At 43.8% G+C, this 15,005-nt stretch overlaps 1 protein-coding gene across 2 annotated transcripts in view; it reads right to left on the reverse strand.

The window, feature by feature from the left end:
* Positions 1 to 551: 551 nt before the first annotated feature.
* The window catches only part of ybey (ybeY metalloendoribonuclease), a 36,486-nt gene continuing 22,032 nt past the window's right edge, over positions 552 to 15,005 (reverse strand). For both annotated transcript variants that reach the window (XM_085985352.1, XM_085985351.1), the window contains 2 exons: positions 9,915 to 9,983; positions 552 to 1,144 (listed from right to left, as the gene is read on the reverse strand). In XM_085985352.1, coding sequence (XP_085841478.1) covers positions 1,058 to 1,144; positions 9,915 to 9,983 — 156 coding nt within the window. In that variant the 3' untranslated portion in view covers positions 552 to 1,057. The remainder of the gene's footprint in view (positions 1,145 to 9,914; positions 9,984 to 15,005) is intronic.

The following is a 15,005-nucleotide window of genomic DNA, read 5'->3' on the forward strand; positions in this document are numbered from 1 at the left end:
TCCTTGACAAATAATCCAGAAAACGTGAGTTCAAATCCCACTGTGGCAGGTTAAGAATTTGAATTCAGTTTTTGGAAATCTGTAAATAAAAAGCTGGAATCAGTAAAGCTGGCAGCATGAAGCTGTCGGATTGTCGTACATCGGATTGTCGTACAAACCCAACTAGTTCACTGATGTCCTTTAGGGAATGAAACCTGCGTCCTTACCTGATCTGGCTGCTATGTGATTCCAGTCCCACCAGCATGGTTGCCCTCTGAAGTGGCCCAGCAAGGCACTCAGTTGTATCAAACCACTACAATGCAGTGGTTCAAGGCGGCCAACCACCAGCTTCTCAGGGCAACTAGGGATGGGCAATAAATGCAGCCTTGCCAGCAACGCCCACATCCCGAGAACAAGTCATAAAAAATGATGCACTCGTCTGGAATAAAGGGGTTAGGTTGCAGTGGTGTGGGATCACCTAGCCTCTGTCTGGTGAGCCCACCTGCAAACAAAACCAGTTGTACTCGGTAATAGAGTGTGGCTCTATTTGAAATTAATTTAAAAAAAAAAAATTTTTAATTCAGATATTGCTTGTTTGGAATTATCCAAACAGCAATTATGACATGCTGCTTGTTTAAACGGGGGCATAACTAAAACAAATAATTTTTGGAAAGCACTAACGGGCACAGCACTAAATGGACAATGCCACTTACCGAGGAGAGGATGGCTGGTGTGGGGAATGGAAAATTGTAATTATAGTGCATTAGAGGCTACTTTTCTGAGATTGGGACAGAGCAGAGGAATTTTACTCTGCATTCAATCTATGTTATACCTTGACACTGGGTGCCTGGAGTGGAAAGTGGCTCATTTTCCTTACCTTGAACTCGAGGCTCATGCAAAAAAACTTCCGAAAATGTTTCCGACTTTATTGATACTGTACAATTAAATGGTCTTCACAGCCCAAAGAACCATTGACTTTACTCTGTTGATAGAGGCTGTGCTGCACCCAATCATTCCATAGTTTGTAAAAGGAAAAGTCAAAGAAATGATTCTCAGTGGCTCTCAGCCACACCTGCATTCAGAAGTTGTTGTGTGTTAGTGGCTGCAGGCTGGCACCAGTGAGTCTATTAAACAACTGGAGGGTGTTGGACTCTCTCTCGAACATCTGAGGAAGAGACAAAGTTGGAGAGAATCATAACACAGCACACTCTTGATTCACACACAGATGCACTAGACATGTAATGGGTGACGTTAGAAGAGATTTCAGAGTTCAGTTCTCTTGTCAGTTTGGCTCAGTTGGTAGCACTCTCGGAGTCAAAAGGTTGTGGCTTCAAGGACTTGAACACACAAATCTAGGCTGCCACTTCAGTGCAGTACAGAAGGAGTGCTGCATTACTGGGGATGCCGTCTTTCGGGTGAGATGATAAACCGTGGATGTAAAAGTCCCCATGGTGCTATTCAAAGAGTCAATATTGATTCCCCAACCAAAACAGATTAACTGGTAATTCATTTCATTGCTGGTTGTGGGACCCTGCTGTGGGCAATTGGCTGCTACATTTGCCAAAAAAACAAGTGAATACGCTTCAAAACAAATTCTTTGGTTGTGAAGCACTTTGGGACATCCTGAGGACGTAAAAGGTGCTATGTAAATGCAAGTTCATTCTTCCTTTTCATAAAACACAGGATTAGGCACCATGGTGGCTCAAGTACAATTGCTTCTTTCTCGGTTGGATGTATGCATCTTATCATAGAATCATAGAAAGTTACAGCACGGAAGGATTCCATTTCGGCCCATCGTGTCCGCACTGGCCAACAAAGAGCTATCCAGCCTAATCCCACTTCCCAGTTCTTGGTCCGTAGCCCTGCAGGTTACAGCATCCCAAGTGCACATCCGAGTGCTTTTTAAATGTGGTTAGGGTTCCTGCCTCTACCACCCTTTCAGGCAGTGAGTTCCAGACCCCCACAACCCTCTGGGTGAAGAAATTTCCCCTCAAATCCCCTCTAAACCTCCCACCAATTACTTTAAATCTGTGCCCCCTGGTTTTTGACCCCTCTGCTAAGGGAAATAGGTCCTTTCTATCCACTTTATCTAGGACCATCATAATTTTATACACCTCAATAAGGTCTCCCCTCAGCCTCCTCTGTTCCAAGGAAAACAGACCCAGCCTATCCAGTCTTTCCTCATAGCTAAGATTCTCTACTCCCGGCAACATCCTTGTAAATCTCCTCTGTACCCTCTCTAGTGCAATCACATCTTTCCTGTAATGTGGTGACCAGAACGGCACGCAGTACTCTAGCTGAGGCCTAACTAGTGTTTTATACAGTTGAAGCATAACCCCCCTGCTCTTGTATTCTATGCCACAGCTAATAAAGGCAAGCATTCCGTATGCCTTCTTAATCACCTTATCTACCTGGCCTGCTACCTTCAGGGATCTGTGGACATGCACTCCAAGGTCCCTTTGTTCCTCTACACTACTCAGTGTCCTACCATTTAATATGTATTCCCTTTCCTTGTTAGCCCTCCCCAAATGCATTACCTCACGCTTCTCCAGATTGAATTCCATTTGCCACTGTTCTGCCCACCTGACCAATTTATTAATATCTTCCTGCAGTCTACAGCTTCCTTCTTCAGTATCAACCACACAGCTGGTTTTAGTATCATCTGCAAACTTCTTAATCATACTCCCTATATTCAAGTCTAGATCATTGATATATACCACAATAAGCAAGGGACCCAATACTGAGCACTGCAGAACCCCACTGGAAACAGCCTTCTAGTCACAAAAACACCCATCAACCATTACCCTCTGCTTCCCGTCTCCGAGCCAGTTTTGAATCCAACTTGACACTTTGCCCTGGATCCCATGGGCTTTTAACTTCGTGACCAGTCTGCCATGTGGAACCTTATCAAAAGCCTTGCTAAAGTCCATATACACTACATCAAACGCACTACCCTCATCTACCCTCCTTGTTACCTCCTCAAAAAATTCAATCAAGTTTGTCAGACACAACCTTCCCTTAACAAATCCGTGCTGACTATCCTTGATTAATCCGTGTCTTTCTAAATGAAGATTTATCCTGTCCTTCAGAATTCTTTCCAATAATTTTCCCACCACCGAGGTTAGGCTGACTGGCCTGTAATTACTCGGTATATCCTACATGAAATGAGTTTGGGCAGTCTGAACCAGCTGAGAGAGCATAGGCCCACAGATCAAAACTGGTAATTTTTCTCAGAAGCCAACATGGATGGCTATTGTGGAACAGAATTGTCACACAGGTGCAACAAGTTGGGGCTAGGGTACGTTTTTATCACTCAAATTCTGGTACACGGATGTGAAATGCACTGATCTTTTGGTTGCGTTGCCTTGAGGCTTTTCAGGGAAGCGATAACCACCACACTTAGGAACAGAAATCCCTGTTGTCATGAATGGCCACTGTCATTTGTAAGATCATTTTCCAGGTTTCTAAACAGATGTGCACAATGATAAGATCCATGGGGCAAAGACATTGTCACATGACTGATCATTCTTGCTGCAGTGTAATGGTGCCAAGGCAGCAGAATTCCAATTAAGTTTTTGAGTGTACTATTCCTTACTGATCCAGGGTACCTCCCAGCACAAGACACCACTTGCTTAGTGGGAAGATTCCATCTAGAAATTCCCACTCAACAAGTTCTGAGCTCAACTGTGTCTGGGTGCAGAGGGGCAGGGAACGGGACAGTGAAAGTTCACTGAGTGCGGGCCAATTGCTTCACCAGATCAAAAAAGGGGTGTCAATCACCAGTTCCTCTCTTGCAGCTCCCAGTTGCAGAATGGTATTAACGGCCTGGAAGTGGGTCCTTTGCTCATCTCTGCATCAGAATATAGGAAATAGACAGAACAGCTCCCCACTAATGACAAAATACATCATGACATTTTCAGGATCGTTCCCGTCTGCTGATCTTGGATAAAGGGAATCAAGGATTGGGGAGAAGAAAAGGGGATGTCTGAAGTAGCTTCAACCTTTTTTTACAATATCCAACGGTTATGGAGGGGCAATAAAAAGCATCATGCGTCCTATCTGAAGCATGAAAGTGTGCATGCGTTGGCATCATGTGATTGGTCCTGGTTATTGTAATCTGCCACATTGTCGAATAGACATGGGCCCGGCTCCCCTTGGGTGTCTCCCAGGGGAGTGCCAGCATCTGCGGAGCAGGACTCCACATCTCACATTCAGCAGAGAGGTAATGAGGGAGGAGGGAGGGGGAAGAAAATTAGGACAATTTATGATTCTATGAAAACTGAGGGTAATTGGTTTTTTGGATCTCAACAAGTGCACAATTTTCCAAGATCTGTACAAAAATGACTGGGAATCAATCTGCATCACTGAGCTGGGTTTTAATGCATTTGCAAATTGCAAGCTTTGCAAACTTTGACGATTTAAGAAATGTACTCCAAAAATATTACACCTGCCCCAAGGTTTCACTTTAAAACAAAGCCACTGGAAAAATTTTAGTTTGTACACAGCACATTAAAGGGGCATCACATTAGGCATTCTCCCTATTTCCTGGGCTTATTTCTTATGCGAAGTGCAGGATATGAACTGCAGTAATGTTTTACTTTTCACATGGCACCATGAAAGACAGAAGCTACTGTATTTTTGACTATTCTCTGATCCTGACTACATACTCGACACTGCCTCAGGATGTGTTAGAAGCTTACGATCATCCAGCACAAAGCAGTTTGCTTGATTGGTATCCCTGCCACTGGACTCAGTATCCACTCCCTCCACCACTGGTGCATACTATTCACAGAATGCACTACATCAACTCACCAAGCTTACTTTGAAAGCATCTCCCAGCTCTGCAACCTCTACTAAAAAGGACAAGAGCAGCAATGTCATGGGAACACCATCTCAAAGTCACATATCACCCTGACTTGGATATATATGGCTGTTCCTTCATCGTTGCTGGATCTAAAGCCTGTAATTCCCTACCTAACACCATTGTGGACTGCAACAGTACGAGCAGAAAGCCAAACACTACTTTCTCACGGCAACTAGTGATGGGGCAATTAATGTGCCAGCATTACTCAGATTCCAAGAACAAATTTAAAAAAAGGTAAAAAGCGATGATTCGTTCATTTTAAATCAATAATGTACAGTCTGCTATTTGCCTTTTTTTTTTAACAATTTTCTCCCCTCATCTCCTGAAGGCGCCGACACTTGCTGGGGTGCAGTTACTTGTATCTCGCCCATTGGACCGGTCACATTTTTGAGTTTTTACACTCAATATTCTCCTTGGGTTCATTATCACCTGCCACAGCCACTAGGTGGTTTAGTGGTAGCACTCTCACCACCTAACATAAGAACTAGGAGCAGGAGTAGGCCAATCGGCCCCTCGAGCCTGCTCCGCCATTCAATAAGATCATGGCTGATCTGATCCCAACCGCCAATCCACTATCACAGAACCATCTCCTGAATCTTACAGAATTAGACACACGAAATAGGAGCAGGATCAGGCTACACGGCCCCTGGGCCCGCTCCGCTACCCACAGGGCCATGACCGATCCGAACCTAGACTCATGTCCAAATTCCTGCCCGCTCCCCGTAACCCTTAATTCCCTTTACTTCTAGGAAACTGTCTATTTCTGTTTTAAATTTATGTAATGATGTAGCTTCTACAGCTTTTTGGGGCAGCATATTCCATGGACTTACCACCCTCTGAGTGAAGTAGTTCCTCCTCATCTCAGTTTTGAAAGAGCAGCCCCTTATTCTAAGACTATGCCCCCTAGTTCTAGTTTCACCCATCATCGGGAACATCACAGAATCACAGAAACCCCACAGTGCAGATAGAGGCCATTTCGGCCCATCGAGCCTGCATATCCCACCCGATCCCCGTAACCCCACGTATTTAATCCCCCTAACACTAAGGGTCAATTTATCATAGCCAATCAACCTAACCCGCACATCTTTGGACTGTGGGAGGAAACCGGAGCACCCGGAGAAAACCCACGCAAACACGGGGAGAATGTGCAAACTCCACACAGACAGTCACCCGAGGCCGGATTCGAACCCGGGTCCCTGGCGCTGTGAGGCAACAGTGCTAACCACTATGCCACTATCCTCCCCGCATCCACCCGATCCAACCCCTTCACAATCTTATATGTTTCAATAAGATCGCCTCTCATTCTTCTGAACTCCAATGAGTAGAGTCCCAATCTACTCAACCTCTCCTCATATGTCCATCCCCTCATCCCCGGGATTAACCGAGTGAACCTTCTTTGTACTGACTCGAGAGCAAGTATGTCCTTTCTTAAGTATGGACACCAAAACTGTACGCAGTATTCCAGGTGCAGTCTCACCAATACCTTGTACAACTGAAGCAATACCTCCCTATTTTTATATTCTATCCCCCTAGCAATGAAAGCCAACATTCCATTGGCCTTCTTAATCACTTGCTGCACCTGCATACTAACCTTTTGAGTTTCATGCACCAGGACCCCCAGATCCCTTTGTACTTCTGTACTTTCCAGTTTCTTGCCATTAAGATAATAACTTGCTCTACGATTTTTCCTGCCAAAGTGCATAACCTCACACTTTCCAGTATTGTATTCCATCTGCCAAATCTCTGCCCACTTACTTAGCCTGTCTATGTCCCCTTGCAGGTTTTTTATGTCCTCCTCACTCACTACTTTCCCTCCCATCTTAGTATCATCTGCAAACTTTGATATGTTACACTCGGTCCCCTCCTCCAAATCGTTAATATAGATTGTAAAGAGTTGGGGACCCAGCACTGACCCCTGCGGAACACCACTAGTTACTGATTGCCAGTCTGAGAATGAACCATTTATCCCAACTCTCTGCCTTCTGTTAGATAGCCAATCCTCTATCCATGCCAGAATATTACCCCCAATCCCGTGATTTTTTATCTTAAGCAATAATCTTGTGTGGCACCTTGTCAAATGCCTTTTGGAAGTCTAAATACACTACGTCCACTGGTTCCCCTTTATCCACCCTATACGTTACTTCCTCAAAGAACTCCAGCAAATTTGTCAAACATGACTTCCCCTTCATAAAACCATGCTGACTTTGTCCTATTAAATTATGATTATCCAAATGTCCTGTTACTGTCTCCTTAATAATGGACTCCAAAATTTTACCTACCACAGATGTTAGGCTAACATAGGAATATAGTTTCCAGTCTACTGCCCTTTTTAAATAAGGGTGTTACATTAGCAGTTTTCCAGTCTGCTGGGACCTTTGCCGAGTCCAGGGAGTTTTGGAAAATTACCAATGCATCCACAATCCCTACCGCCACTTCCCTCAAGACCCTAGGATGTAAGCCATCAGGTCCAGGTGATTTATCCGCCTTGAGTCCCATTATTTTACCGAGTACCACTTCCTTAGTGATTTTGATCGTGTTTAGCTCCTCCCCCCCCATAGCCCCGTTTGTCCAGTGTTGGGATATTCTTAAGTGTCCTCTACTGTAAAGACTGATATAAAATATTCATTCAGTGTTTTTGCCATCTCCATATTTCCCACCATTAATTTCCCGGTCTCATCCTCCAAGGGACCAACATTTACTTTAGCCACCCTTTTTCTTTTTATATAACTATAAAAACTCTTACTATCTGTTTTTATATTTTTTGCTAATTTACTTTCATAATCTATCTTCCCTTTCTTAATCAATCTTTTTGTTATTTTTTGCTGTCTTTTAAAGTTTTCCCAATCCTCTATCCTCCCACTAGATTTGGCTACCTTATATGCCCTTGTTTTTAGTCGAATACTATCCTTAATTTCTTTACTTAGCCACGGATGGCTGTCTTTTCTTTTACACCCTTTTCTTCTCAGTGGAATATATATTTTTTGGAAGTTGTGAAATAACTCCTTAAATGTACACCACTGATCATGTATCGTCTTACCCTTTAATCTATTTTCCCAATCCACTCTACTCAATTCCACTCTCATACCTTCATAGTCTCCTTTATTCAAGCTTAGCACGCTTGTTTGAGATCCAACCTTCTCACCCTCTAATTGAATATGGAATTCAACCATGTTATGGTCACTCATTCCAAGGGGATCCTTTACTGGGACATTTTTAATTAATCCTGTCTCGTTACACAGGACCAGATCTAAGGTTGCTTGCCCCCTGGTCGGTTCAGTTACATACTGCTCAAGAAACCCATCCCTAATACACTCAATGAACTCATCCTCAAGGCAGCCCTGCCCAATTTGATTTGTCCAATTAATATGATAGTTAAAATCCCCCATAATTATAGATGTTCCCTTATTACAAGCCTCAACTATTTCCTGATTGATACTCCGTCCAACAGAGTTGCCACTGTTCGGAGGCCTATAGACTACGCCCACTAGTGTTTTTTTCCCCTTATTATTCCTTACCTCCACCCAAACTGTTTCATTATCCTGATCTTTTGACCCAATATCATTTCTCTGTACTACAGTGATTCCTTCCTTTATTAACATAGCCACCCCACCTCCCCTTCCTTCCTGATCGTTAAATAACCTGGTATGTTTAATTCCCAGGCATTGTCACCCTGCAGCCATGTTTCTGTAATGGCCACAAGATCATACCCCTTCTGAATTATCCTCCATTTTCCTGCTAACATCCCATCCTACCCACACTTCTTCCTACATGCATCTTCACCATCCTGAAATCAGGCTCATCACACCATCTTCTACTCCAATTTAGGTTAAACCTTATCTGGTGACACGAGAAGGGAACCTGGTGCAGCAAATACAGAGCATTGAAAACGAAATATCTCCTGCTCACTGGAGAATATCTCCCTCATTGAGATTGAACAGAATGTGGTAGCCTCATTCTCACAGTAGGTATCCTTTGTGGCCACGTTCTGCTTCCCATTTTGATCAGTATTAGGACAAAGGCCATCCATCTGGTGTCAGTTAAAAATATCTGTGAGCAAAGTTGGACAATTAAGTGGTTCATAACAGATTTGCCCAACTGAATGATACTAGCCAGGTTAAAAAGTAAGACAAACCAGACCACGTTCAATTTACCATCATTGACTGACTTCTGAAAGAGCCAATGTTCAATGGCTTTGCTTTTGTCACTCATCCCAAGGCATTTCCATTCTGATCAGTGTTGAGGGACACTGCCAGGATTAGGGATGCATCAAGAACACAAGAGCTTCTGACTTTCAAAGTGTAATGAACAAAGTAAGAAGCACACAAAAAACAGAGAGAACCCTTCTAAATTCTCCGTAATGATGGACATAGGAACAGAAGTAGACCATTCAGCCCCTCGAGTCTGTTCCATGATTCAGTTAGATCATAGGTGATCTGCATCTCAACTCCATTTACCTGCCTTTGTTTCATATTCCCCGATACCCTTACCAATCTCGGTCTTGAACATTTCAATTGACCCAGCATCCACAGCTTTTTCAGGCAGAGTTCCAGATTTCCACTATCCTTTGTGTGAAAAAGTGTTTCCCGATTTCACTCCTAAATGGTCTAGCTCTAATTTTAAGATTGTGCCCCCTTGTTCTGGAATCTCCAACTAAAGCAGAAATGTTGAGATTTGGTCTGCTAATTTAAAGCAAACACACCCGATATCAGTAATGAATGTTCCTCAGACCTACAGGAAAGGAATCATTGTAATGGATGTATAATACAATGGAACCTACATTATCTGCCACAATGAATGGAATGTGTCCCCCATCCAGTAGTTAATGAAAATTAACAGAGGATTGTTCCTAAATGTATGGCACGATATTACCCTAAGAACAGGACTCAAGAGTACAAATAACATTCAATTTAACCTTCCTCAGGCTGTGAAGTTGATCTAGGCTAGATAGTAGCAGACTGGTGTTATCTGGTTGTGCAGTGAGGTAATGTCTCGCACAAGGCTTTTGTTCTATGCAAATTCTAGCAGATGATCAGAATGGCACTGAATTGGAGTAAAGAGAGTGCAATCATACCTGCTTCCACTCAGTTTTTGTACTGTGCCTATAGCCCAGCAGATGGCAGATTCCATGTAATGTGGTCACCTGCACAAAAGTAACAGTCAATCAAAGCAGGGTAGTTAATCCACAGAATCACCTTTTCATAGAGGACAGTTGGATTCAAATCTATAACCCAGGACTTTTTCTTCCTAATATTTTAATACCATGAAAATGTTAAAAAAAAGCCATCCCCCCGCCCAGACTCAAGTTGCTAAAGTGGGTCGCTCTGGCTTTTTGCGTCTCAGAACTTTAAGTCGATAAGGCTGTAAAAATGCTAATAGAATTGTAGGTTTTATCACAAGAGGTACAGAATATAAAAGCCAAGAGGTAATGATGGGCCTACATAAAACCTTAGTACAACCTATTACAGTACCGTGTGTTGTGAAGGAATAGCCATGATTCAGAGAAATACACGATACCATGAACAGAATACTGATATTATTAATACAGAATATACTGGGTTTAAAAATCTAAAACCTCAGAGACACAGGCTGTAAACAGAGAACAGGCTTCGGAGATAAAGATCAGTAGATAACAAAGTTGTAAACAAGCTTTGAAATGGGAATTAGTTAAAAATTCTAAAACAATGAAAGATTGAAGCAAACCATTGGCGCTTCCTAAAAGTCTATGGTATGCAACGAACACAATGAGACCCCCAGTTTAAGGTGTTATAAGTTAACACGTAAAACAGAAACACAAAACATTAAAAAGAGGCATGTGCCTTTGAAAACATGACATCAAGTAAAAGAAACACCTGCTGGTCAAATAGTTTTATGTTAAACTTGGAAGACAGGAAACACGATTAAAAATGCAACCAATTGAGATAGCTAGAAAACAAGTAAACACACAGTTAAAGTGGTTTTGATTTACATATTGTAAATATAATACCAACAAGGCGGCTTTGAAAATATGACTTCAATAGATACACCAAGCAATTACATTGTGTTTGTATTGAACTTGGAGCAGTAAGGGGAGTCACAATGTCTGCTAAAAACCAGTTAAGCCAATATTAAGAATTGAATGAAGAATCTTCGATAAGAATGGCATCAAACAGAAACCATTGCTGTCATTGTTTTTATGATGGTTTTTGGAACACCTAAAAAGGTAGAGAAATAATTATGCATGCAATAGTTGAATTGATAGTAAGATAGAAAACATTCAAACAGAGGTATCAATAAAGACAATTAGCTGACATCAGCAGAGACCATCAAAAAGAAGAAACCACTGCCAAAAGAGTATAAAACATAGACCTTTTCAACAGAAAAGCAGAACTCGCTAAACAGGCAAAGCGTTTCTCAACTCTTCAGAGGCATCTCTGTAAGTCTTTATGAGTCTCGGGAAGTCAAAGTGATTGATTTTGGTGGATGTTCTGGATTTAAAAATAAGAAATAAGAAATATAACGAAGTAAAGATTTGAGAATAAGGATCTCTGAGAAATAAGAAATGTAAGTGAATTGTATTTTAAATTGTTAATGTTGCGACTGATTCAACAGCTGTTAACTGAATGTCGGCTCTTAAATAATATTTTTAGAATTGTCTCAGAGTAATTCTGTATAAACTCGCGAACCCAAATTCTGTACACTCTTTTGTAAGGAGTTGCAGAATTCTGGGGGGTATTCCAGACCCTCATAATATCCGGAAGGTTACAGTCTAGTTCAACTTATTAAAAGTACTATCTGGAGGATGGTAATATCTTCAGTCGTTCCTTTCCTTTAGGGAGAGATAGCCTGAACCTTTAGACCCATTTAAGCGTCTTGTGGAATTTGGCGATCTCTAACTTAAGTTGAGGGCGAACGTCTGGGGAATACACCTGATCTGGGATAGCCCAAAAGGGCTAGGACTGTAATTATCCCTTCAGTGTAGTATTGGGCTCCACGCTATAGGAAGGATATTGATGGCGTACAACACAGATTCACTAGGAAGCTTTTACGGGGAAATACACATACAAAAAAAGATTTGAAGGATGTTTTTCCCCCCATTAGAACAACGCAGATGATGGCAGGGGAAATTTCTTCACAGTTGCGAGCTGTGGAATTCACTTCCAAGGTTAATTGTTATACAGAAACTGTGCCAACATACAAGATTAATTTTTTTTTTAATTCATTCACTAGATGTGGGCGTCGCTGGCAAGTCCAGCATTTATTGCCCATCCCCAACTGTCCTTGAGAAGGTGGTGGTGAGCCGCCTTCTTGAACTGCTACAGTCCATGAGGTGAAGGTACTCCCACAGAGCTGTTAGGGAGGGAGTTCCAGGATTTTGACCCACCGACGATGAAGGCACGGCGATATATTTCCAAGTCAGGATGATGTGTGACTTGGTGGTGAAGGTGTTCCCATGCACCTGCTGTCTTTGTCCTTCTCGGTGGCAGAGGTTGCGGGTTTGGGAGGGGCTGTCGAAAAAGCCTTGGTGAGTTGCTGCAGTGCATCTTGTAGATGGTACACACTGCAGACACGGTATGTCGGTGGTGGAGGTAGTGAATGTTTAATGTGGTGGATGGGGTGCCAATCAAGTGGGCTGCTTTGTCCTGGGCGGCGTTGAGCTTCTTGAGTGTTGTTGGAGCTGCAACCATCCAGGCAAGTGGAGAGTATTCCATAACAGTCCTTACTTGTGCCTTGTAGATGGTGGAAAGGCTTTAGGGAGTCAGGAGGTGAGTCAGTCGCCACAGAATACCCAGCCTCTGACCTGCTCTTGTAGCCACAGTCTTTATGTGGCTGGTCCAGTTAAGTTTCTGGTCAATGGTGACCCCCAGAATGTTGATGGTGGGGGATTTGTCAATGGTAATGCCATTGAATATCATGGGGAGGTAGTTAGACTCTCTATTTTTGGAGATGGTCATTGCCTGGCATTTGTGTGGCGCAAATGTTACTTGCCACTTAGCTCAATCCTGAATGTTGTCCAGGTCTGGCTGCATGTGGGCACGGACTGCTTCATTATCTGAGGAGTTGTAAATGTAAAACACTGCAATCATCAGCAAACATCCCTACTTCTGACCTTATGATGGAGGGAAGGTCATTGATGAAGCAGCTGAAGATGGTTGGGCCTAGGACAAAACCCTGAGAAACTCCTGCAGCGATGTCCTGGGGCTGAGATGAATGTCCTCCAACCAAGTCCATCTTCCTTTGTGCTAGGTATGAATCCAGCCAGTGGAGAGTTTTCCCCGAGTCCCATTGACTTCAATTTTATTAGGGCTCCTTGGTGTCAAGGGCACGCACTCTCACCTCACCTCTGGAATTAAGCTCTTTTGTCCACGTTTGGACCAAGGCTGTAATGAGGTCTGGAGTCGAGTGGGCCTGTTGGAACCCAAACTGAGCATCGGTGAGCAGGTTATTGGCGAGTATGTGCCGCTTGATAGCACTGTCGACAACCCCTTCCATCACTTTGCTGATGATTGAGAGTAGACTGATGGGGCAGTAATTGGCCGGATTGGGTTGTCCTGCTTTTTGTGGACAGGACACACCTGGGCGGTTTTCCACATTGTCAGGTAGATGCCAGTGTTGCAGCTGTACTCGAACAGCTTGGCTAGAGGCACGGCTAGTTCTGGAGCACAAGTCTTCAGCACTGCAGCCGGGATGTTGTCGAGGCCCAGAGCCTTTGCTGTATCCAGTGCGCTCAGCAGTTTCTTGATATTACGTGGAGTTGGCTGAAGACTGGCTTCTGTGATGGTGGGGTCCTCAGGAGGAGGCCGGGGTGGATCATCCACTCGACACTTCTGGCTGAAGATGATTGCGAACGCTCTGCCATCATTGCTAACGGGGATGTTCATGGAGCCTCCTCCTCCTGTTAGTTGTTTAATTGTCCATCACCATATACGACTGGATGTGGCAACTCAGTCAATAGCATGCTGTTTCCGCTGTTTAGCATGCATGTAGTCCTGTGTTGCAGCTTCCTCAGGTTGCACCCCATTTTTAGGTACACCTGGTGCTGCTCCTGGCATGCTCTTCTACACTCCTTATTGAACCAGGGTTGGTCCCTTGGCTTGATGGTAATGGTAGAGTGAGGGATATGCTGGGCCATGAGCTTACAGATTGTGGTGGAATATAATTCTGCTGCTGCTGATGGCCCAAAGCACCTCATGGATGCCCAGTTTTCAGCTGCTAGATCTGTTCTAAATATATCCCATTTAGCACGGTGGTAGCGCCACAGAACACAATGGACAGTTTGAAGACAGGATTTTGTCTCCACAAAGACTGTGCAATGGTCACTCCTACCAATACTATGATGGACGGATGCATCTGTGACAGGTAGATTGGCAAGGACGAGGTCAAATAGATATTTCCCTCCAATTGGTTCGCTCACCACCTGCCGTGGGCCCAGTCCGGCAGCCATGTCCTTCAGGACTCGGCCAGCTCGGTCAGTAGTGGTGCTACTGAGCCATTCTTTGTGATGAACATTGAAGTCCCCCACCCAGAGTACATTCTGTGCCCTCGTTACCCTCAGTGCTTCTTCCAAGTGGTGTTCAACATGGAGGATTACTGATTCATCAGCTGAGGGAGGGCAGTAGGTGGTAATCAGCAGGAGGTTTCCTTGCCCATGTTAGACCTGATATCAGGAAACTTCATAGGGTCCATAGTCAATATTGAGGACTCCCAGGGCCACTCCCTCCCGACTGTATACTACTGTGCCGCCACCTCTGGTGGGTCTGTCCTGCTGGTGGGACAGGACATACCCAAGGATGGTGATGGAGGAGTCTGGGATGTTGGTTGAAAGGTATGATTCTGTGAGTATGACTATGTCAGGCTGTTGCTTGACTAGTCTGTGGGACAGCTCTCCCAATTGTTGCACAAGTTCCCAGATGTTAGTAAGGAGGACTTTGCATGGTTGACTGGGCTGGGTGTGCCTTTGTTGTACCCGAATCCGGTGCCTAGGTCGATGCCGGGTGTCCGCCCGATTTTATTATTATTGTTTCTTGTTGCGTTTTGTTACAACTGAGTGGCTTGCTAGGCCATTTCAGAGGGCAGCTAAGAGTCAACCACATTGCTGTGGGTCTGGAGTCACATATAGGCCAGACCGGGTAAGGATGCCAGATTTCCTTCCATGGAGGACATTAGTGAACCAGATGGGTTTTTA

This window comes from Somniosus microcephalus, chromosome 4, assembly GCF_052327205.1.
Source record: "Somniosus microcephalus isolate GS21.2 chromosome 4, FLI_Smic_1.0, whole genome shotgun sequence".
NCBI lineage: Eukaryota > Metazoa > Chordata > Chondrichthyes > Squaliformes > Somniosidae > Somniosus > Somniosus microcephalus.